This window comes from Schistocerca americana, chromosome 2, assembly GCF_021461395.2.
Source record: "Schistocerca americana isolate TAMUIC-IGC-003095 chromosome 2, iqSchAmer2.1, whole genome shotgun sequence".
Lineage (NCBI taxonomy): Eukaryota > Metazoa > Arthropoda > Insecta > Orthoptera > Acrididae > Schistocerca > Schistocerca americana.
This window is the reverse complement of record NC_060120.1, coordinates 703,655,828-703,679,167: the sequence shown is the minus strand read 5'-3', so window position 1 is coordinate 703,679,167 and position 23,340 is coordinate 703,655,828. Positions and strand designations below refer to the sequence as shown.

The 23,340-nt window shown below is 42.6% G+C and overlaps 1 protein-coding gene across 1 annotated transcript in view; it reads right to left on the bottom strand.

Annotated features, from left to right (window-relative positions):
• LOC124596285 (esterase FE4-like) overlaps nucleotides 1-23,340 on the bottom strand; it is an 83,592-nt gene that overhangs the window by 22,505 nt on the left and 37,747 nt on the right. Inside the window, exons 7-8 of the mRNA XM_047135377.1 lie at nucleotides 20,675-20,840; nucleotides 10,231-10,412 (exon numbers count right to left, since the gene is read on the bottom strand). Of these exons, the coding sequence (XP_046991333.1) occupies nucleotides 10,231-10,412; nucleotides 20,675-20,840 (348 nt within the window). The remainder of the gene's footprint in view (nucleotides 1-10,230; nucleotides 10,413-20,674; nucleotides 20,841-23,340) is intronic.

Here is a 23,340-nt window from a genome sequence, read left to right as displayed (position 1 = left end):
CCAGGATGGAATGTAACAATATTATGAGAAGGAAAGTTGCTACTCACCATACAGCAGAAATTCTGAGTCGCAGGTAGGCACAACAAAAAAACTCATAGTTAATAGCTTTTGCCTATAAGGCCTTCCTCAACAATAGACACACATAAGCACATGCACACGCACTCACACAAAGACAACGTTTGAGTGACTGTGTGTGCGTGTGCATATGTGCGTCTATAGTTGACGAAGGCCGTAATGGACGAAAGCTGTGAGTCTTTTTGTTGTGTCTATCTACCACTCAGCATCTCCGCTATACTCGTCAGTAGCAACTTCGTTCTTTCGACGCCGGATAAAACAGGGTGAAGGGTAAGAGATCGACAATGAATGTAAGCTTTTCATAGTGGCATATATGCTGACTCAAAAGAACTGATTCTTATAATCACACTTGGTGAATGAGTTGGTTGGTTTTGGGGAAGGAGACCAGACAGCGTGGTCATCGGTCTCATCGGATTTGGGAAAGATGGGGAAGGAAGTCGGCCGTGCCCTTTCAGAGGAACCATCCCGGCATTTGCCTGGAGTGATTTAGGGAAATCACGGAAAACCCAAATCAGGATGGCCGGACGCGGGATTGAACCGTCGTCCTCCCGAATGCGAGTCCAGTGTCTAACCACTGCGCCACCACGCTCGGTGGTGAATGAGTGTAGATCCTTTAAAGTAGGTTTCGTTTGCTTGCAGGATACTTTTCCGCGACTGTGATATAATTTCTCATGTTACGTACAACACAACGGCTCCTTCAGCCCTTTGAATTTACTCGTAATACACTGTCCTCATTTTGCAAACACGTGTCGATTTGTGTTACAGATGACAGGAGTTATGAAACCGGAGCTGTTCGGTAGCCCACTAGTTTTGTAAAGCCCCAAGACGGGAAGCCAGCTTAAGAATCACCTCAAACAGTGTCAAATTTCTTTACTCAACGAGTTGCTGCGAAGGTGTTCTGAAATAAACTCGTGACATTGTCGCAAGATCTGATGACCAGGAGTTCTAGGTTGTCGTCTTTTCTCCGCTGCCGCCCAAATATTCGCGACAAAATGTTTACCTTCTATCAGAATTCGAAATATTACAACTAACAAAGGAACATTACCAAGTGCCTTTAAACGATCTTTATGAAACTCTGCGGGTGTCTAGAAGGAGCAAAATAATGCATTACGCATGTTTTGGTTTGTACACAATTTCACTTTTACGAGTAATACACATCCAGTAAGATAATCTGGCGTATTAGGTTTAAAGGGAATATCGTCGAACTGATGACACAAAAAAAAAAAAAAAATATTTCTCTGGTCAAAGTTGATATATAATTAACGTTATTGAAAACCCTTTAATCGATTACTATTATAATTTGAAATTTAACAAAATATCCCACCACCATTAAATAACTATGAAAAATGTAAACTTTTCTTAATACATAAATTAAGAATGCTTTCAAGCAATAGACTTGTTTCTGAAATACCATTTTTGGAGAACAAGCTGTACAAAATGTGCTGTCAGAGTGACATACAATGGTCCACACGTATTTTTTTTTTCAGAATAGCCAGTCGCCTTTTTATAACTTTAATAGAAACTAATGGTGAGTTTGAACCGAGAATTTGAGAAGCTCTTTTTGAAGGCTCAAATGTCCTGGTGGCGGAATTGAAATCTGATAAACAAACGTCTGAACTGGTCAAAAGGTATTTGAAAATGTTACCTTTCCCACTGAGGGGGAAAAATCTCTATTATTTTGAGATTCATGAAGATGTCAATGTAAAAGAACTCTATAGAGCTTCATGCCTGAGGACAAGGAATTTGTTTATTTGGTAGCCTCAAACGGCTTGATGGCACACGTGCAGTCGTGAGCTATATGTGGTTTCTGATACTGAAAGATCTTTCTGAGAAGATTTTCAGATATAGTTCTGTTAAATGACTATGATATTAATCTCCGCTTGATAAACAATATAACCAAGGTGCAGTCACCAGTTCACAAACAGTTCTGTTAGCCAAGGCTTACCAATGTGCTGAAATATTCTTGATACAAATCAAGATACTTAGAGAGTCAATCTCGACGGTTTGAAAACCTGTTGAATTTTGTTATATATTGTCTTCTCTGTCGTGTATATTACGTGAAAAAATTTCGTTGAGTTTATGTAGATGGCGTAAGATTTAAGCATTTATTTACAGGTTATCATTATTATAATGATTTTGTATCATAATAATGAGTTACATGTTATTTTAAATTAGCAAAATGCAAGCAAACGAAATGGTAAACAGTTGTTGTTGTGGTCTTCAGTCCTGAGACTGGTTTGATGCAACTCTCCGTGCTACTCTATCCTGTGCAAGCTTCTTCATCTCCCAGTACCTACTGCAACCTACATCCTTATGAATCTGCTTAGTGTATTGATTTCTTGGTCTCCCTCTACGATTTTTACCCTCCACGCTGCCCTCCAATGCTAAATTTGTGATCCCTTGATGCCTCAAAACATGTCCTACCAACCGATCCCTTCTTCTAGTCAAGTTGTGCCACAAACTTCTCTTCTCCCCAATCCTATTCAATACCTCCTCATCAGTTACGTGATCTACCCACCTTATCTTCAGCATTCTTCTGCAGCACCACATTTCGAAAGCTTCTATTCTCTTCTTGTCCAAACTGGTTATCGTCCATGTTTCACTTCCATACATGGCTACACTCCATACAAATACTTTGAGAAACGACTTCCTGACACTTAAATCTATACTCGATGTTAACAAATTTCTCTTCTTCAGAAACGATTTCCTTGCCATTACCAGTCTACATTTTATATCCTCTCTACTTCGACCATCATCAGTTATTGTACTCCCTAAATAGCAAAACTCCTTTACTACTTTAAGTGTCTCATTTCCTAATCTAATTCCCTCAGCATCGCCCGATTTAATTTGACTACATTCCATTATCCTCATTTTGCTTTTGTTGATGTACATCTTATATCCTCCTTTCAAGACACTGTCCATTCCTAATCTAATTCCCTCAGCATCGCCCGATTTAATTTGACTACATTCCATTATCCTCATTTTGCTTTTGTTGATGTACATCTTATATCCTCCTTTCAAGACACTGTCCATTCCGTTCAACGGCTCTTCCACGTCCTTTGCTGTCTCTGACAGAATTACAATGTCATCGGCGAACCTCAAAGTTTTTACTTCTTCTCCAAGAATTTTAATACCTACTCCGAATTTTTCTTTTGTTTCCTTTACTGCTTGCTCAATATACAGGTTGAATAACATCAGGGAGAGGCTACAACATTGTCTCACTCCCTTACCAACCACTGCTTCCCTTTCATGCCCCTCGACTCTTATAACTGCCATCTGGTTTCTGTACAAATTGTAAATAGCCTTTCGCTCCCTGTATTTTACCCCTGCCACCTTCAGAATTTGAAAGAGAGTATTCCAGTTAACGTTGTCAAAAGTTTTCTCTAAGTCTACAAATGCGAGGAACGTAGGTTTGCCTTTTCTTAATCCTTCTTCTAAGATAAGTCGTAAGGTTAGTATTGCCTCACGTGTTCCAACATTTATACGGAATCCAAACTGATCTTCCCCGAGGTCCGCTTCTACCAGTTTTTCCATTCGTCTGTGAAGAATTCGCGTTAGTATTTTCAGCTGTGACTTATTAAACTGATAGTTCGGTAATTTTCACATCTGTCAACACCTGCTTTCTTTGGGATTGGAATTATTATATTCTTCTTGAAGTCTGTGGGTATTTCGCCTGTCTCATACATCTTGCTCACCAGATGGTAGAGTTTTGTCATGACTGGCTCTCCCAAGGCCATCAGTTGTTCTAATGGAATGTTGTCTAATCCTGGGGCCTTGTTTCGACTCAGGTCTTTCAGTGCTCTGTCAAACTCTTCACGCAGTATCTTATCTCCCATTTCATCTTCATCTACATCCTCTTCCATTTCCATAATATTGTCCTCAAGTACATCGCCTTTGTATAAACCCTCTATATACTCCTTCCACCTTTCTGCCTTCCCTTCTTTGCTTAGAACTGGGTTTCCATCTGAGCTCTTGATATTCGTACAAGTGGTTCTCTTCTCTCCAAAGGTCTCTTTAATTTTCCTGTAGGCAGTATCTATCTTACCCCTAGTGAGACAAGCCTCTACATCCTTACATTTGTCCTCTAGCCATCCTTGCTTAGCCATTTTGCACTTCCTGTCGATCTCATTTTTGAGACGTTTGTATTCCTTTTTGCCTGCTTCATTTACTGCATTTTTATATTTTCTCCTGTCATCAATTACATTCAATATTTCTTCTTTTACCCAAGGATTTCTATTAGCCCTCGTCTTTTTACCTACTTGATCCTCTGCTGCCTTCACTACTTCATCCCTCAGAGCTACCCATTCTTCTTCTACTGTATTTCTTTCCGCAATTCCTGTCAATTGTTCCCTTATGCTCTCCCTGAAACTCTGTACAACCTCTGGTTCTTTCAGTTTATCCAGGTCCCATCTCCTTAAATTCCCACCTATTTGCAGTTTCTTCAGTTTCAATCTGCAGTTCATAACTAATAGATTGTGGTCAGAATCCACATCTGCCCCTGGAAATGTCTTACAATTTAAAACCTGGTTCCTAAATCTCTGTCTTACCATTATATAATCTATCTGATACCTTTTAGTATCTCCAGGATTCTTCCAGGTATACAACCTTCTTTCATGATTCTTGAACTAAATGTTAGCTATGATTAAGTTATGCTCTGTGCAAAATTCTACAAGGCGGCTTCCTCTTTCATTTCTTCCCCCCCAATCCATATTCACCTATTATGTTTCCTTCTCTCCCTTTTCCTACTGACGAATTCCAGTCACCCATGACTATTAAATTTTCGTCTCCCTTCACTACCTGAATAATTTCTTTTATCTCGCCATACATTTCATCAATTTCTTCATCATCTGCAGAGCTAGTTGGCATATAAACTTGTACTACTGTAGTAGGCATGGGCTTTGTGTCTATCTTGGCCACAATAATGCGTTCACTATGCTGTTTGTAGTAGCTAACCTGCACTCCTATTTTTTTATTCATTATTAAACCTACTCCTGCATTACCCCTATTTGATTTTGTATTTATAACCCTGTAATCACCTGACCAAAAGTCTTGTTCCTCCTGCCACCGAACTTCACTAATTCCCACTATATCTAACTTTAAGATATCCATTTCCCTTTTTAAATTTTCTAACCTAACTGCCCGATTAAGGGATCTGACATTCCACGCTCCGATCCGTAGAATGCCAGTTTTCTCTCTCTTGATAACGACGTCCTCTTGAGTAGTCCTCGCCCGGAGATCCGAATGGGGGACTGTTTTACCTCCGGAATATTTTACCCAAGAGGACGCCATCATCATTTAACCATACAGTAAAGCTGCATGTCCTCGGGAAAAATTACGGCTGTAGTTTCCCCTTGCTTTCAGCCGTTCGCAGTACCAGCACAGCAAGGCCGTTTTGGTTAATGTTACAAGATCAAATCAGTCAATCATCCAGACTGTTGCCCCTGCAACTAGTGAAAAGGCTGCTGCCCCTCTTCAGGAACCACATGTTTGTCTGGCCTCTCAACAGATACCCCTCCGTTGTGGTTGCACCTACGGTACGGCCATCTGTATCGCTGAGGCACGCAAGCCTCCCCACCAACGGCAAGGTCCATGGTTCATGGGGGGTAAACAGAAAAACAAAAAATATGTATCATGTAACATAGCCGGCCGAAGTGGCCAAGTGGTTCTAGGCGCTACAGTCTGGAACCGCGCGACCGCTACGGTCACAGGTTCGAATTCTGCCTCGGGCATGGATGTGTGTGATGTCCTTAGGTTAGTTAGGTTTAAGTAGTTCTAAGTTCTAGGGGACTGATGGCCACAGCAGTTAAATCCCATAGTGCTCAGAGCCATTTGAACTTTTTTTTTTGTAAAATAAAAATTGTAAAGCTAAAACACATATGTTAAATAAATAACTATACTAATAATGAATGTTTAGATATTTTAATTAGGTATGTTGAAAATACTCAGTAAATACAATGTGCACAGCTTATTTTCAAAAAATTGTATAGCAGAAACCAGCTTCATTACACATGGATGTATGTAGCTTTAAAGTATCCCTAATTTATGTTATAAGAAACGATATTATTTTTCAAAAATATTTAAATGTGGTGGGCTGTTCTGAAAAAATTTTAAATTATTGTAAAATTTGATTCCACATTTTCAAAGATATTCTTGCCAAAGCTAATACACCAAATTACCTTTTGGGTTTTTTCTGCTCCTTTAGAAGTGAAACTGGGTACAAACAAAAATATATGGAGGACATTTCATTTGTATTAGCCTCAACAATGTCACAGATTTCTCCGATTTTCGGAAATATTTGAAGCTTGCTTGGTCTAATTAAACAGAACAGCTCTGCCTGTGTAAGTCAGATGCCTCTCTTCGAGCCAACTTCGTAGGTGGCATATAGTGATTTTTTTCTAAAGGAAATCCAGTGGTGAAAATTAGCTTCATAGTTCAGCTGCGAAGGTTGTTCGTCAACACATATCTTGTGTCGTTGCTGAGACTAACAACACATATAGAAATGGAATGAAAACATGATTCATCAAAATAAACGCGATGCGAAGCAGTTTTTGAAGGATCGTTATATAGAGACAAAGATTGATAGCAGTTCTTGTGAGGGCTGTGTCTATGGTAAACCTCATCGGCTGGCGTTTGGTGAAAGAGTGTGTAAATCCACTAAACCCGGATGATAAGTTTATGCAGATTTTTGCGGACATATGAAAGAAAATGGTTTGCAGGGTCATAGATACTTCGCTGTTTTTAAGGATGATTTATCCTGTTTTAGAATAACGAAAATTTTACGTTGCAAAGATAACATTTAAGTAAAATAACCACCATTCATTAAAATGATAAAAACTCATGTTGCTGTTGCTGTGAAAGAATTACGTTCAGAGGATGACACAGAGTTCCGTAATAGCCAGCCTCTGTGGCTAAGCGTTTCTAAGCGCTGCCATGCGGCTTTTCGCGGATGATGCTGTAGTATACAGACAAGTTGCAGCATTAGAAAATTGTAGCGAAATGCAGGAAGATGTGTAGCGGATAGGCACTTGGTGCAGGGAGTGGCAACTGACCCTTAACGTAGACAAATGTAATGTATTGCAAATACATTGAAAGAAGGATCCTTTATTGTATGATTATATGATAGCGGAACAAACACTGGTAGCAGTTACTTCTGTAAAATATCCGGGAGTATGCGTGCGGAACGATTTGAAGTGGAATGATCATATAAAATTAATTTTTGGTAAGGCGGGTACCAGGTTGAGATTCATTGGGAGAGTCCTTAGAAAATGTAGTCCATCAACAAAGGAGGTGGCTTACAAAACACTCATTCGACCTATACTTGAGTATTGCTCATCAGTGTGGGATCCGTACCAGATCGGGTTGACGGAGGAGATAGAGAAGATCCAAAGAATAGCGGCGCGTTTCGTCACAGGGTTGCTTGGTAACCGTGATAGCGTTACGGAGATGTTTAGCAAACTCAAGTGGCAGACTCTGCAAGAGAGGCGCTCTGCATCGCGGTGTAGCTTGCTCGCCAGGTTTCGAAAGGGTGCGTTTCTGGATGAGGTATCGAATATATTTTTCCCCCTACTTATGCCTCCCGGAGAGATCACGAATGTAAAATTAGAGAGATTAGAGCGAGCACGGAGGCTTTCAGACAGTCGTTCTTCCCGCGAACCATACGCGACTGGAACAGAAAAGGGAGGTAATGACAGTGGCACGCAAAGTGCCCTCCGCCACACACCGTTGGGTGGCTTGCGGAGTACAAATGTAGATGTAGATGTAGTTCGGAACCACGCGCCTGCTACGGTCGCAGGTTAGAATCCTGCCCTGAGCATGGATATGCGCGATGTGCTTAGGTTAGTTATGTTTAAGTAGTTCTAAGTCTAGGGAACTGATGACCTCAGATGTTAAGTCCCATAGTGCTTAGAGCCATTTCAACCATTTGAAGTTCCGTAATAACGATGTCCGTAAGTCTGGAGCGAAAAATTCGCTTATTGCCCAATACACTCCTCAGCAGAATGGAGTTGCTGAACGGCAAAACTGAATAGTTAATGAGATGGAAGTTCTTGACTCTGCTCTGCTGAATACCTACCAAAAGCATCGAGCAATAAAGCTGTTGTGGCCGCAACAAACTCTGAATCGAAGTGGTCCCTCGAAAGTTTAACGAAAAACTACGTTTGAAGAAATAAGGTCGTTTTGAAAATTTGGTGATGATTGGAATAGAATGGCATATTTAGATTACCAGGTGCACCCAAAAATGGAAAAATCTGATGCTAAATCTCCAAAAGGCATGTGTTTTGTTCTGATGACTGCAGATATATCCTTTTGGAGATTTAGCATCAGACTTTTCCATTTTTGGGTACGCCTGGTAATCTAAGTATGCCACTCTGTTCCAAATATCACCAAATTTTCAAAAAGACCTCATTTCTTCAAACGTAGTTTTACGTTTAATTTTCGTGGGACTGGGCATGTATATATATACAGAGATGTAAAATTCAGCTGCAAACAGTTACAGAAACCATGTTCTCAAGGAACTAAAGGGCTGTTGATATACCAGATGTAGATGAGAATGTTACAAGAAATGATTGTGAAAATGTTGATAGGAAAGTCGACAGTGTAGTACGAACCAAGATTTGCAATAGTTCGCTGTGTTACTGTGGTGCCAGCTGGTGCTCAAATTGCAGGTGCAGATTCAGCCGCTGCACCACAGCCATACACCGAACACCATGGTCTTCCCTTCCTGTAGTACCTAGTGGCCGAGCGGAGCCCGGTCCGTTTGCGGGTGTACATTCCCGTGACCACAGCTGCCAGTAATCATGAACAGTGGCTAGCTACATTCCTGCCAAGTCGTTCCGCAACATCGCAGAAGGAACATCCAACTTCTCGTAGCCCTATTACACGCCCTCGTTCAAACTCAGTGAAGTGTTGATAATGACGTCTTTCTTGCATTAAAGGCATTACTAACATCAGCTCACCACGTCCAATCTCAAAGTTAACTGGCGCTCACGAGGATTACAGCGTGATTTTAAAGCAAACCAGATTTGCATCTTCATAGTGGAGGAATGCGACTGGCGTGAAATCGGAATAGATGTAGAAATACCCCTACGAACTTCTTGGTGATGGGATTTATTATTCCGCCAGTGTATATTGAGAAAACGACCCTACCAAATGTAAAGGCATTACTTCAATGTCAGGCTCATATGATGATCAAGGAGGAAACTGAGTATGTCTCGCGTTACGTATGATGATCTGCGTTTCAAAGGCGATTGGTACCATATTTACCTTCCACTGCATATCAGTAGGTGGCTTTCCGAGTACAGATAAAGACGTAGATGCAGATGGATATGTAGATAGTCATCAAGTCCCATAGTCAGAAGGGTCATTAGATATATCTGCATGTAGCATTTACAGCAGATGAAGATTCAACAATTGTTTTGCTCGTCATTACGAGCAAGATTCCTTAACGAAATGTGGCAACAGGTAGATATAGCGAGGAATATTAATTTTAAGAGCAGATCTTTGATTTTATCACAGTTTATCAGAGCTGCAGTCAACAGTCTTGCCGCACCGCAGTGGCAATACCGGTTCCCGTCAGATCACCGAAGTTAAGCGCTGTCGGACTTTGCTAGCACTAGGATGGTGGACTGTCAGGGTCTGCAGAGGGCTATTGGCTAGGTGGGTGTACTCAGCGCTTCAGAGAGCAAGTAAAATGCTAGTTGACTGTGAAGTAGCGGCTCCGGTCACGAAAACTGAAAACGGCCGGGAGAGCGGCGTACTGATCACTTGCTAACCATATACGCATCCAGTGACGTCTCTCTTCTGAGGATGACACGGCAGTCGGTCGGTACCGTTGGGCCTTCCGAGGCCTGTTCGGACGGGGCTTAGTTTATCATTGCTGCAAGGTAACACAGTATTTCCACATTATATCCCTGGAGGTGTTCATTTTCCGACTAATGTAGAGTTTATAACCCTATTATCTGAAAAGACAACTATTTAGTATACAGAAATTATTATGAGTTGCAAAGCAGCCATTTTACAGAATGTGAAAACAGTGTCCATCGCACCCGGTAGAACCCTCAGCCCAAAGTTCAATATTCAACGGAATCGAATATGAAGCTCGACAGAGTGGAGAAGTCAGAGCAGTTTTCTTTTCATATACACGTGCCTGTGACTCACCAGAGCAGTGGTGTAGTTGTCCTTCAGCGTGATGTCGTTGCCGTTGTAGTAGAATTGCTTGACAGACTCAGCGCCTTGTAGCCGTTCCTCCTTCGTCGGTAGACGTAAGTCACAGCCTACTATTTCGTCGAAATAATTATTCAGGTACTCTATTTTGTCCTCTGTTGAAAATCCACCGCCAGCTGTCGTCAGAAAATAGAAAATTTCTTACATTTATTATCCAAATAAAAAAATTCAAATGGCTCCGAGCACTATGCGACTTAACTTCTGAGGTCATCAGTCGCCTAGAACTCAGAACTAATTAAACCGAACTAACCTAAGGACATCACACACATCCATGCCCGAGGCAGGATTCGAACCTGCGACCGTAGCAGTCGCGCGGCTCCAGACTGAAGCGCCTAGAACCGCTCGGCCACCGCGGCCGGCTTATTATCCAAATACATAAGAAACAATTAAATGGCATTCTCCAGTTCTACCTTCCAGAATGAATTTTCACTCTCTAGAGGAACGTGCACTGGTATGAAACTTCCTGGCAGATTAAAACCGCGTGCTTGACGGGGACTCGATCCAGGAACCTTTGCCTTTCCAAGTCAAGTGCTACATACTGAACTACCCGAGATCGATTAACGATCCGTTCTCACAGATTTACTTGCGCTAGTACCTAACAGAAGTTCTCCTGTGTAGCGTGCGGGGGTAACACTCCTGGAAGAAAGGATATTGTGGAGATACGGCTAGCGACAGTCGGGATTGGTTTCGTCTACATCTACTAGATACTCCGCAAGTCACCGTATGGTGCTTGGCGAAGAGTACCTTGTACCACTATTTGTCATTTCTCCTCCTGTTGCCGGCCTGGGTGGCCAAGCGGTTCTAGGCGCTACAGTCTGGAACCGCGCGACCGCTACGGTCGCAGGTTCGAATCCTGCCTCGGGCATGGATGTGTGTGATGTCCTTAGGTTAGTTAGGTTTAAGTAGTTCTAAGTTCTAGCGGACTGATGACCTCAGACGTTGAGTCCCATAGTGCTCAGAGCCATTTCTCCTCCTGTTCCAGTCGCAAATAGAGCTAGAGAAAACAGGCTATCTGTACGCTTCCGTAAGAACTCTAATGTCTCGTATCTTACCTTCGTGGTCCTTACGAGCGGTGTATGTTGGCGGCAGTAGAATATTTCGGCAGTCACCTTTAAATGCCGTTTCTCTAAATTTTCTCACTAATATTACTCGAAAAGAGCGTCGCGTTCCCTCCAAGAGTTCCCATTTGAGTTCCGAAACATCCCCGTAATAGTTACGTGTTGTTCGAATCTACCAGTAACAAATCTAGCAGCCCGCCTCTTAACTGCTTCGATGTCTTTCTTCAATCCGACCTGGTAGGGATCCCAAACACTCGAGCAATACTCAAGAATAGATAGCACCAGCATACTGTATGCGTTCTCCTTTACATGTTAACTATTCTTTCCTAAAATTCTCCCAATAAACCAGGATCCACCATCTGCCTTCCCTACCGCAGTTTTCACATGCTCGTACCACGGCGTATCACTTTGCAACGTTACGCCCAGATATTTAAACGTCTTGACTGTGTCAAGCAGGACACTAGTAATACTATATCCGAACATTACAGGTCTGTTATTCCTACTCATATATGTTATTTACATTTTTCTACATTTAGGGCTAGCTGCCATTCATCACACCAACTGCAAATTTTGTCTAAGTCGTGTTGTATCTTCCTACAGTCACTCTACTTCGACACCTTATCGCACAAGACGGCATCATGAGCAAATAACTGCGGATTGCATCCCACCCTGTCCGCTACTCTTATGTATAAAGAGAACAACAACGGTCCCACCGCACTTCGCTCGGACACTTCTAAGGATAACCTTGTCTCTGATGAACACTCGCCGTCGAGAATAACATACTGGCTTCTATTATTTAAGGAGTCTTCGAGCCACTCACATATCTGAACATATTCCGTATGCTCGTACCTTCGTTAACACCCTGCAGTGGAGACCCGTGTCGAATGCTTTCCGGAATTTTAGAAATATGAATCTGTCTGTTGCCGTTCATTCGTAGTTCTCACTGTGTCACGTGAGACAAGGGCAAGCTGAGTTTCACAAGAGCGGTGATTTCTAAAACCATGCTGATTCTTGCACATAAGCTTCTTATCTCAAGAAAGTTTATTATATTCCAAATGAGAATATGTTCAAGGATTCTGCAGGAAACGGACGTTAGGGATATTGGTCTCTAATTTTGCGGGTCCATTCTTTTACCTCTCTTGCATACTGGAGTCACCTGCGCTTTTGCTGATGTCGTGGTGTTAAAATTGGGTCGTTGGCAGGGAAGGCCCACAGTTAGGAGTGTTCAGTGCACTGTGTGTTCAGACGCACCTGTACCATCAAAGTCTGATTTCATCTCCGCCACAGTTCGCCGCCTATCGTGTTTTACCAGTCTGCCCAGCCCACGACGTCCGACATCTGTAACGAGGGGCGGCCACCCAACCCTACGACTTCTGGTCATGATTTCACCTTGATTTCGCCACATGGTGAGGACACTCGCCACAGCATTCCTCAAATAGCATACAATTCGTGCAGTTTCCGAAATGCTCCAACGGAGCCTCCGCGCCCTCACAACGTGCCCTCCGTCAAACTAAGATACATCATGCGCCTTCCCCACTCAAGACACGGACAGCACGCTCACTGGTACGCACCGTGCGTGTGTCTGACTAGCAGTCGTTCCTCGCCAGGTGACTCCGCTATCGCCTTGACCGGTTTATATCGATAGTAGGTAAGTGCTCATAATGTTCTGGCTGATCAGTGTATGTTGAATATTTCCAGCGTTATAACGATGAGTGTTACCACCTTGGACTCCGCTACTCCGTGCTACACCAATGACAGACTAAACAGAACTGTTTGTCTGACCCATACCAACTAATGCTCCAGTTCAAGTAACCGCATGTCTATTTAGAAATAAGATATGATCATCCAAAGTAGTAGAACACCGCCATCTTGCTTCATAATTAGAGAAATGCACTGCCGTCGTCATAAACATACTGGCAGCACAGGGCACCTGGTGAACGTTGTGGTACTAGAGGAAAACAAAATTTTAGTGGATGTACAGTTGAGTTTGATAGGATACTTCGATAACAAATTGCTAATAACAGGTTTTTCACATTATTTGACCAATCCTAGTGTAAGAAAAAAGACATTAAAACCCACTGAAAGCGTCCTAACTTTATTATAACTATTATTAACAAGACTTATCAATATTTTTTTTCTAAAATTCCATATTACTTGTATGGTGGAATTACAAAATTATTGTAAGTAGCGGAATATGGGGTAAGGTGGTCACGGCTGGAAAAGTGGCCAATACATAATTTTGCCCCTGGACAATGCTGCTGCCAGTCAGTTTTCCAGAGGAGGCCTAGTCCGTTGTTTTTTATTAAAAGCTTTTCTAAATCGCAACTTTCAGCTGCCTAATGTAAGGTATGTTATATATATTTACCTTATTACCTCACTTAAACATAGGGTAATACACTTTTACAATATAAATGTCTAAATAGCTTATGAATGTGGTTGCGTGTTGTTTCTTTCGGTTTGATAATTTCACTGTGAAATAGCGTCCAATCGGGAAAAGTAGCGGCACTAATGATCGGAAAAAGCAGCCGAGCTAACTGTTTTTTTTCAGGTCATTTTTGATCTGTTTTCACCACAGACAGTTAGTTACTTCCATATACCAGGTGTAGAAGAATGAAGCCGGAATTTCTCTCTACATGGTGCTAGGCGTCAGTGTAGGGCCCGTGGGACTGCGTCCGCAGCTCCATGCGCTTTCTGCAACGGCTGACGAAGAATGTCAGCACACGTTAACTCAAGTTCCATACGCTGATATTTGTTTGAAACCTGTAAACATGTTGAGTTTTGTGCCTACGAACTACGATTTGCGGACGGCATTGGTTTTCTTGGTTCATTTGAAGAAAACTGCTGCAGAACCACATCGAATGTTTGTCGAAACTTTCGGCGAACATCCTCTTGCGAAATCAGGGTTTCGAGTGATTCAAAAAAATTAAAATGTGGTGATTTTGACCTGAGAAATGACGAGCGCGGGACACCACAGAAAAGGTTCGGAGGCAACGAATCACAGGCCTTATTGGATGAAGATTATACTCAAACTCAACATGAACTCGAGGAACAACTGAATGTGAAGTAGAAAGCCGTATCTCTTCGTTTGTAAGCTGTGGGAAAGGCGCAGATAGTGGGAAAGTGAGTTCCGCATGTACTGAATGAAAGGCAGCAAGCAACTCGAAAGGCCACTCGAGAAATGCTGCTCGCCAGATACAAAAGAAAGTACTGACAGGTGATGGAGAATGGATCTTAAGCATCGTAAATCATGTGTGAGTCTAGGCAAACCATCGACGTCAATTGCAAGACCAAATCGCTTTGGAAAGAAGACAATGTTCTGTGTGTGGTGTGATCAGTAGGGTGTCATCTGTTATGAGCCTCTAGAACCTGGTGAAACCGTTAACACTGATCAGTACCAACAGCAAATGATCAATTTAAATCGAGCATTACGCGAAAAATGACCGGAATATGGAAAAAGGCAACACGAAGTCATATTTCTCTATGATAACGCCCCATCACACACAGCAACACGGGTCAGGGAAACGATCGAGACGTTCAGTTGGGAAATGGTAGGGCATGCGGCTTATTCTCTAGACTTGGTTCCTTTCGATTATCATCTGTTTACGACAATGGGACACGCTCTAGCTGAAAAACGCTTTATTCGTATGAAAGTGTACCAAAATGGTTCGCTGACGGGTTCGCTTCAAAAGAAATGTTTTTGGCATGACATTCGTAGCCTGCCGGAGAGGTGGAAGAAATGTATAAACAGCAATGGAGATAATTTTGGATAAAATATTTTTTATCAGTTTCATACAACAGACGTGTAATTTCTGTTTCATACTTCAACACCTGGTATCACACATAATAGTACAGATGGACTTGTAAATCTATTTAAATACAAAGCTGTCATCCACCATTCTATCCATTTGTGATGGCTCGGAATGAATTAACCCCATCTCTTCTTTCAGATACTAGGACATCAAGGTGCCTAGAAAGTTAGAGAATATGTTCATACATTAGAGCAACAAACATTGGGTCCTGAGGCAATGGAAAATGCGATTGAAGCGATAAAGAATAACACAGTTTGTTATTCTACTGCACTAAGGTTGCCAGGTTAAATTGAAAAATATTATCCAACACAGCCTGGCAGAAAGATTTGGTTAGCTGAACGCAAACATAATAAAAACTTAGTAAAGACTAATAACAGCCCGCCCTGTTAGCCGTGCAGTCTAACGCGCTGCTTCCCGAGCGGGAAGGCGTGCCGGTTCCTGGCACGTTTTGAAGGCGGTTTTCCATCTGCCTCGGCGAATGCGGGGTGGTTTTCCTTATTCCGCCTCAGTTACACTATGTCGGCGATTGCTGCGCAAACACTGTCTCCACGTACGTCTACACCACAATTACTCTACCAGGCAATCATTTGGGGTTACACTCGTCCGGTATGAGATGTTCCCGGGGGAGAGGAGGATGGGGGGTCCACTGGGGGCCGAACCGCACTATAGCCCTGGATTCGGTGTGGGGTGGCGGTGGGTTGGGGGGCATGAAAGAGCTTTGTGATGTCTTGCGGGAAGGTGAAACCGACGTGCTGCAGAGAGTCCCTGAGTGGCACTTTTGTTCCATCTTCCCGCAAGACATCACAAAGATCTTTCATGTATGTCTCACCAGGAGCTATTTCACGTTGAATGGCAACTTCTACAAACAGCTGGGAGGCGTCATCATGGGTAGTCCTCTTATTCCAGTGGTGACGAACTTCTTCATGGAGCACTTCGAAGTAGAGGCACTGGATTTGGCACCTTGTAAACCTAATGAATGGTACAGATACGTCGATAATACCTTCATTGTGTGGAGCCATGGTGGAGAACAGCTCGGTGACTTCCTAAGACACCTGAACAGTCTCCATGCCAACATAAAATTTAATATAGAAGTAGAGGACAAAAAACTTCCATTTCTAGATGTGCTGCTCACAAGGGATGGTGAAAACCTGGGACACAGCGTATATCGAAAACCGACACAGACGGACCGATACCTGCACAAACTATCAAATCATCACCCGAGCCATAAAAGAGGCATGATTAAGACGCTCGTAACGCAGGAAAGACGAATAAGTGAGCCGCAGCACCTCAGGAGCGAAATACAACACTTGGAGAGTGTTCTGAGGAGCAACGGGAGCTCCACAAGTGATATTAGAAGCATGAAAGAGCCAAAACGTCGGCGAAGTGAGAAATCAGAAAAAGAAATGTCGGGTACGGCCTCTCTGCCACACATTCCCAGATTGACGCACAGAATCGGCCGTATATTGTGCAAACACGGCGTAAAGACTATTTACAAATCGACAAAGAAAATCAGAGAGTGTCTCAGATTTGCAAAGGAGAAAAGGGACTCACTTGCAATGGAAAGAATATACCGCATACCATGCTCATGCGGAAAAGTTTATGTTGGAATGACTGGACGATCGATCAGCACCAGGATCACAGAACATAAGCGACATTGCAGGTTGTGGCAGGTGGAGAAATTGGCTGTGGCAGACCACGCGTTGTTGTGAGGCTGACCACGTAGTAAAATTCGCCGACACGGAAGTTATGGCTGTTGAGAAGAACTATCGCACCCACTTGTTCAGAGAATCTGTAGAAATACAAAACACGCGAACAGATTCGACAAGAAAGAGGAAAGCCTCAAGGTAAACGGATCCTGGCTTCCCGTGCTGCAGCGAACGACCGTCGCAGGTAGCAAGAGGAGAGCCGCACCGAAAATGACCGCGGAGAAGCCCTCGGACGTTGGCGTGCCAGGTACATATAGTCTGCGGCCCCGAGCTCAGCTCAAGTCCAGCAGCAGCAATGGAGGGTGAAACTTCGTTACAAGGCCAGCAACTCGTGCTGGCGAATCGTCAGGAAAATCATCAGACGAACGTCGACCGAAGAACCCGAGACAGGAGCCAACAGGCAGTTCGTCAACAGGCGGCCACGAAAACCTTAACAATATTGTACTGAAAACGGTCCTGAAATCTCCAACGTTACTACCGTTGGAAGCCAAAAGGCTATAGGCCACCACATTGTAGCATACTGGTAAATGTTTGCATGGCTGTCACCGTGCAACATTAATTTAATTGTAGATGAAGTGCCGGTAAGCGTATTAGTAATGCTCACTTTCTCCTTCCCTAGCAATAATAACTCATCTCTTTACCAGTACTATGAACTACTATCTCTGTTATACAAAAGTCTGTAAACCTCGAAAGCACTTTTAGCTGACAGTATAGATTAACGATGTACTTTTTGTTCCACGAATTACCAAGCAGGTTCTTTCTCTGTTTTAAGAAAAAAATATGTTTCTTACATGTTATCGTAACGAGAGTAAGTCCTCCGAATTTTGTAACAGATGTTGTACTTCTTTTTGATTAGCCTACCAAACACTTTTCTCCAAAGAGTTTTCTAGACGCCAAATGAAAACAAATACGTTACAGTAGAAATTATTCATTCGTAGCGTGACCTTACTTTGCAATTAAACAATTGTAAAATTATAAAAATAAAATTGACCAAACTGATCATGAAACGATTACGGTAGCGTTGATTTATTTGTGTCGAATTGGCTACATAAGAAGAACTGGTAACTGAGCCTTGGTGCCATTGAATTAGCAGACTGTTCTGTCTGGCGCCACTGCCTCAGGTGTAGTATGGACTATCCCTCTTGCGGCCCCATTGCCAATATCTATGAGGAAGAGTTGGTATCTGTGGGTTGTATCCTTAAAAGGTCTTTCTTTTGCCGATATATATACGGGGTTTGCTGGCCCGAAGAGGGAGGCACCAAGTTTGGGGATTGGCGGTAGCGTCGCGAACAGAGGCGGCCACGAGGTCCGAGCGGCCGAAACCACGAGCTGCACAAGGAGGGCGTGCGCAGAGCGAAGATACCGGAGTACTTCACCGGGGTCAGCGTTGCCTACAAGCAGCAGGCCGACACTCCGTCGGTTGGTTGGCAACATTCGTGTCGGACGACCGCTCGTGTCCTGGCTGCCCTCTTCTACCTGCCTTTATCGGCACCACTCAGAAACCGCTGCGACGCACCATGGATCCATGGAACTGCTTGGTGATAAATGGGAGTAACATTTTGTAATCCTCGTGGTGATTTGTTTCATTATCTACCTGCCCTCCTTATTATTTTCTGGTTTGTACCCGCCCCTCAGAGTTTTACTCGGTCGGCTCTTTGGTCCTAGATATAGGCAGTAGTATTTTACTAAGACACTAGTTGTTTGAAAATTTGTCCCGCTATTATGTGGCCTTTCCTTTCTGGCTTGTACCTGATCATTAATGTTCTAAATAATCAGCTCTTTGTAGTAAATACAACCGGAACAATTGTACTAAGACACAGGTTGTCGTTAAACAATTGAGGGACCTTGTGGTTAGATTTAGCTGTTAACCGGTACAGTTCTTTGATTGTAGTTGCATTTCTCAGTCATTAGTTATAATCTGAACAACCTTTTGTATTACGCTGTTCGTTCGTTGTTTGAAAGACCTGGTCATTATTGGTGTATTTTAGCTTGATCTTGTGATTCCGTCGAGTGAGTTCTCTTGTAGTAAATATTCACAAGTGATGTTTTAAGACGATCCTTCAGAGCCGTCTTAATAACTGACAATCAGTTTAACCTTGGAAATATTAACAGCCAATTGTCACCAGGGCTTTAGTCAATTGTCAGAAGGGACGGGTTGGGAACAAGTCGCACCTTGGTTGTCGATTGGAATTAAGTGGTTGGTTGCTTTGAAGTAAGCCTTATCATTGTCATATTGTTTGCAAATCTGTTTAACCTTTAAGCACATTAACTCCAAACCTTTCGACATACAGATTTCAAATTAAAAGCTTAATCATTTGTTTTGAGTAATTGAATACTCATGTCATCAATGGTGCTTATATCGTTTTCATGTGTTGCAGAAGGGAATTTAATAAGACAGACAGTGTCCAGCGCGGTAGCAAACACTGCGTTTCACCCGATAACGGGCGGGCTGCAGGTCCAGCCGTCTTGTAATCATTGTCATGTTGTGCTATACAGCACTTCAGATTTGTTTTGCAAGATAAAACCTCTTGCAACTTGAGGTTTAATATCAAAAGAATTTTACAAATTTGTTCATTTTGTCAAAGAACATTTTATCGTTAAATGTTTCGATTATCTGATAACACAGTTTCTATGTTGTTAAATAAACAAGTCCTGTGGAAAGACAGTTATATTGGTGCGTCCTCTCTTCCACGTTCTCTGTATTTCCAGTAAGTACCACGTTTGAGTAACAATATTAATTTGATAATTACAGAGCTAAGATCGGATGTAAATACTACTTTCATTGTTGGTTACTGGGAAGGAGACATACAGCCCGTACTGATAGTGAACTAAAATTTCACATAAACCACTGTAACAGTCTCTGAGGGAACTATCATACACCGTTAAAATTCCTTGAATGCTCTCCATAGTCTCATTCTGAGACAAATCGCGACCGTGTTGTCCACAGGTGTGGCTGTACGTACACAGCATAAATACATAACCTTGTAAGGTCTGTAGAGTGAAATGTTCAGAACATTTTGGAGACGATATGTACAAGGGCAAAATGTTTGTGAACTTAACAGAATGCATACTGTGCAGTAGGACATTAATGGTGATTAGCAACGATATAATATATGATTGTTTCCACTTAATGTTTATCGCAAATGCAGGTATATATAAGTGAATCAAATTCACTGAAAATTCATAATTATTCGCTTCTCTAATTTCGAGGCCTCGCAGATAGGAAATACCTTGTCACTGCTGAAAACTCAGCCCAGATCCTATATGTGGCAATGGGACAGTTGCTCGTTGACCCGATCAGGCTTAATGTTCTTCAGTATATGTAAACTAGATACCTCATTTTCTCGTATATTACGTATTGTAAAAGAAACTAGTAGCACTCGTTATTACAACAATAATATTCACGTCGCACAGTTTATCATGACCTTGTCGAGGTGATATTAAACCCTACATAGACGTAATTTTCTGTCATCTTTAGAATTTGTCGGCTTTGCAGTATATAACGAGTACTCGCAATAACAATAATCCACGTAATACTTATACATTCAGCTAGATCCACGTAAATATTGCGTCTCCATGTGTGTTGTTAAATGCTTTCCAAGTTACTAGACCAACATGCAAAGTACATACCGAATCACAGCTAACATGCAAGCAGAATTTGTTTGATATTATCTGTATATTAATAAAACGTACAGTTTTTGAATTCTGAGAGACTAGAGAAACAATAGTTAGCGCAGACGATTACTATACAAATGCTTTTACACCATAATTATTAAACAGAAATGAAAACATTTATTATACGTACGCTGTGTGTAGCTAACTAATTCGAGGTCAGTATTGCCAGCCATGAAAGGAACCAGATTGAAGCGGCCTTCAGACAAAAGCGTCCACGGCTCTTCTGCTAAGAACGCCCCGTCGAGCGCCGGTTCAGCGCTCGGCACCCAGATACACGTGAACGACGTCATGCTGTCCTGCCACAGAAAATTTTCGTACATACTTACTACTGTTACTTCCAGCAAGGACAGCCTATTCAGTGTGAAGTTCCCTTCAACTAAAGAATATATAAAGTAAAGTTAATGCTTTTTCTTTAAATTATATTGAACGCTTTTCCTACATACAGCGAAATCAGCAGTTATCCAACCAATAATGAAGCTTACTAAGTTACATAGCAATACATTATTTCGTTTAAATTCTACGGTTGTAGCATTTGATGAACAACATATAGCGTTTATGCGAATAATGATCGCAAAATCATGGCGTAATCCTTTATGTGTTGAGTTTACAGTGTTTTGCCTAAGTTTATTTTTATGATAGTGATAGATGCTGCACTACTTACATTAGACCCTATTACCCTGTACTTATCTTCCATTGTCATCGAAAAAGAGAAATATTTCTTTAAACCGTCAGATAGTTCTGCTGACTTGGAAATGCTATTCATCATTTTCAGCTTGGTACCTGTTAGGCGGCCACTGTTGCATGGTTTCAGTGCTTCTCCGAAGTTTCCTTTTCACAGCATATCACCAATATTACACTACTGGCCATTGAAACTGTTACACCACGAAGATGACGTGCTACAGACACGAAATTTAACCGACACGAAGAAGATGCTGTGATATGAAAATGATTAGCTTTTCAGAGAATTCACACAAGGTTGGCGCCGGTGGCGACACCTACAACGTGCTGACATGAAGAAAGAGTAAGGAGGAGAAATGCGTACCATCACGTTTCCGACTTAGATACAGATCGGATTGTAGCCTATCGCGATTGCGGTTTATTGTATCGCGACATTGTTGTTCGCGTTGGTCGAGATCCAATGACTGTTAACAGAATATGGAATCGGTGGGTCCAGGAGGGTAATACGGAAGGCCGTACTGGAGCCCAAAGGCCTCGTATCACTAGCAGTCGAGATGACAGGCATCTTATCCGCATGGCTGTAACGGATCGTGCAGCCACGTCACGATCCCTGAGTCAACAGATGGGGACGTTTGCAAGACAACAACCCTCTGCACGAACAGTTCGACGACGTTTGCAGCATCATGGACTATCAGCTCGGAGACCATGGTTGCGGTTACCGTTGACGCTGCATCACAGACAGGAGCGTCTGCGATGGTGTACTCAACGACGAACCTGGGTGCACTAATGGCAAAACGTCATTTTTTAGAATGAATCCAGGTTCTGTTTACAGCATGATGATCGTCCATACGTGTTTGGCGACATCGCGGTGAACGCACATTGGAAGCGTCTATTCGTCATCGCCATACTGGCATATTACCCGGATTGATGGTATGAGAAGCCATTGGTCACACGTCTCGTTCACTTCTTGTTCGCATTGACGGCACTTTGAACAGTGGACGTTACATTTCAGACGTGTTACGACTCGTGGCGCTACCCCTCATTCGATCCCTGCGAAACCCTACATTTCAGCAGGATAATGCACGACCGCATGTAGCAGGTCCTGTACGGGCCTTTCTGGATACAAAAAATGTTCGACTGCTGCCCTGGCCAGCACATTCTCCAGATCTCTCACCAATTGAAAACGTCTGGTCAATGGTGGCCGAGCAACTGGCTCGTCACAGTACGCCAGTCACTACTCTTGATGAACTATGGTATCGTGTTGAAGCTGCATAGGCAGCTGTACCTGTACGCGCCATCCAAGCTCTGTCTGACTCAATGCCCAGGCGTATCAAGGCCGTTTTTACGGCCAGAGGTGATTGTTCCGGGTACTGATTTCTGAGGATGTATGCACCCAACTTGCGTGAAATGTAATCACACGTATTTGTCCAATGAATACCCGTTTATCATCTTCATTTCTTCTTGGTGTAGCAATTTTAATGGCCAGTAGTGTACTAGTGCATATGTAAACTCACGTGAAAACATTCAGGCAACGAGCTAGACACTTTGAGTTCCTTCATTCGTGCCAAGTCTCTCATTTCTCTCCGTTGATTCGTTGTGAAGGCCAGCACAATATGTAGTTATGTCAGCAGAAGTATTGTCTGGGATACATGGCATGACACTGGGTACAGGGCACTCAGTGGACAGGATGGATACGTTTACCCATGTTGTGTGCCATGGTCTCCCATCTCAACGCATTATGAGTGTGTGATCTGTACACACCCAATGTTATCCCCCTTCTCAATATCACCAATATCAAAAATCACATTAGCGACATAATACCCAGTCTTTAGAAGTTATGACTGTATGGTTTTCGTCATTTCTGCGTCCCACCAGCGCCAGAGGTAGCTAACGTCGTGACAATTGGAAATAAAAGCTGGCAACTGCTGTTTTCACGTCAAATGCCGGGTTTGTTAATTAAATCGCAGAGGGAAGTAACTCTGCGGACAGCGCTTTTGTCACTCGTAGGGGAAACTTGGTATGACTCTGACAGATGATTGTGTGTTATGAAGTTTATGAAAATTGCACTTTATGAACTGAGAAACTTATATGCCATTCCGAGAACAACATAACGGATGA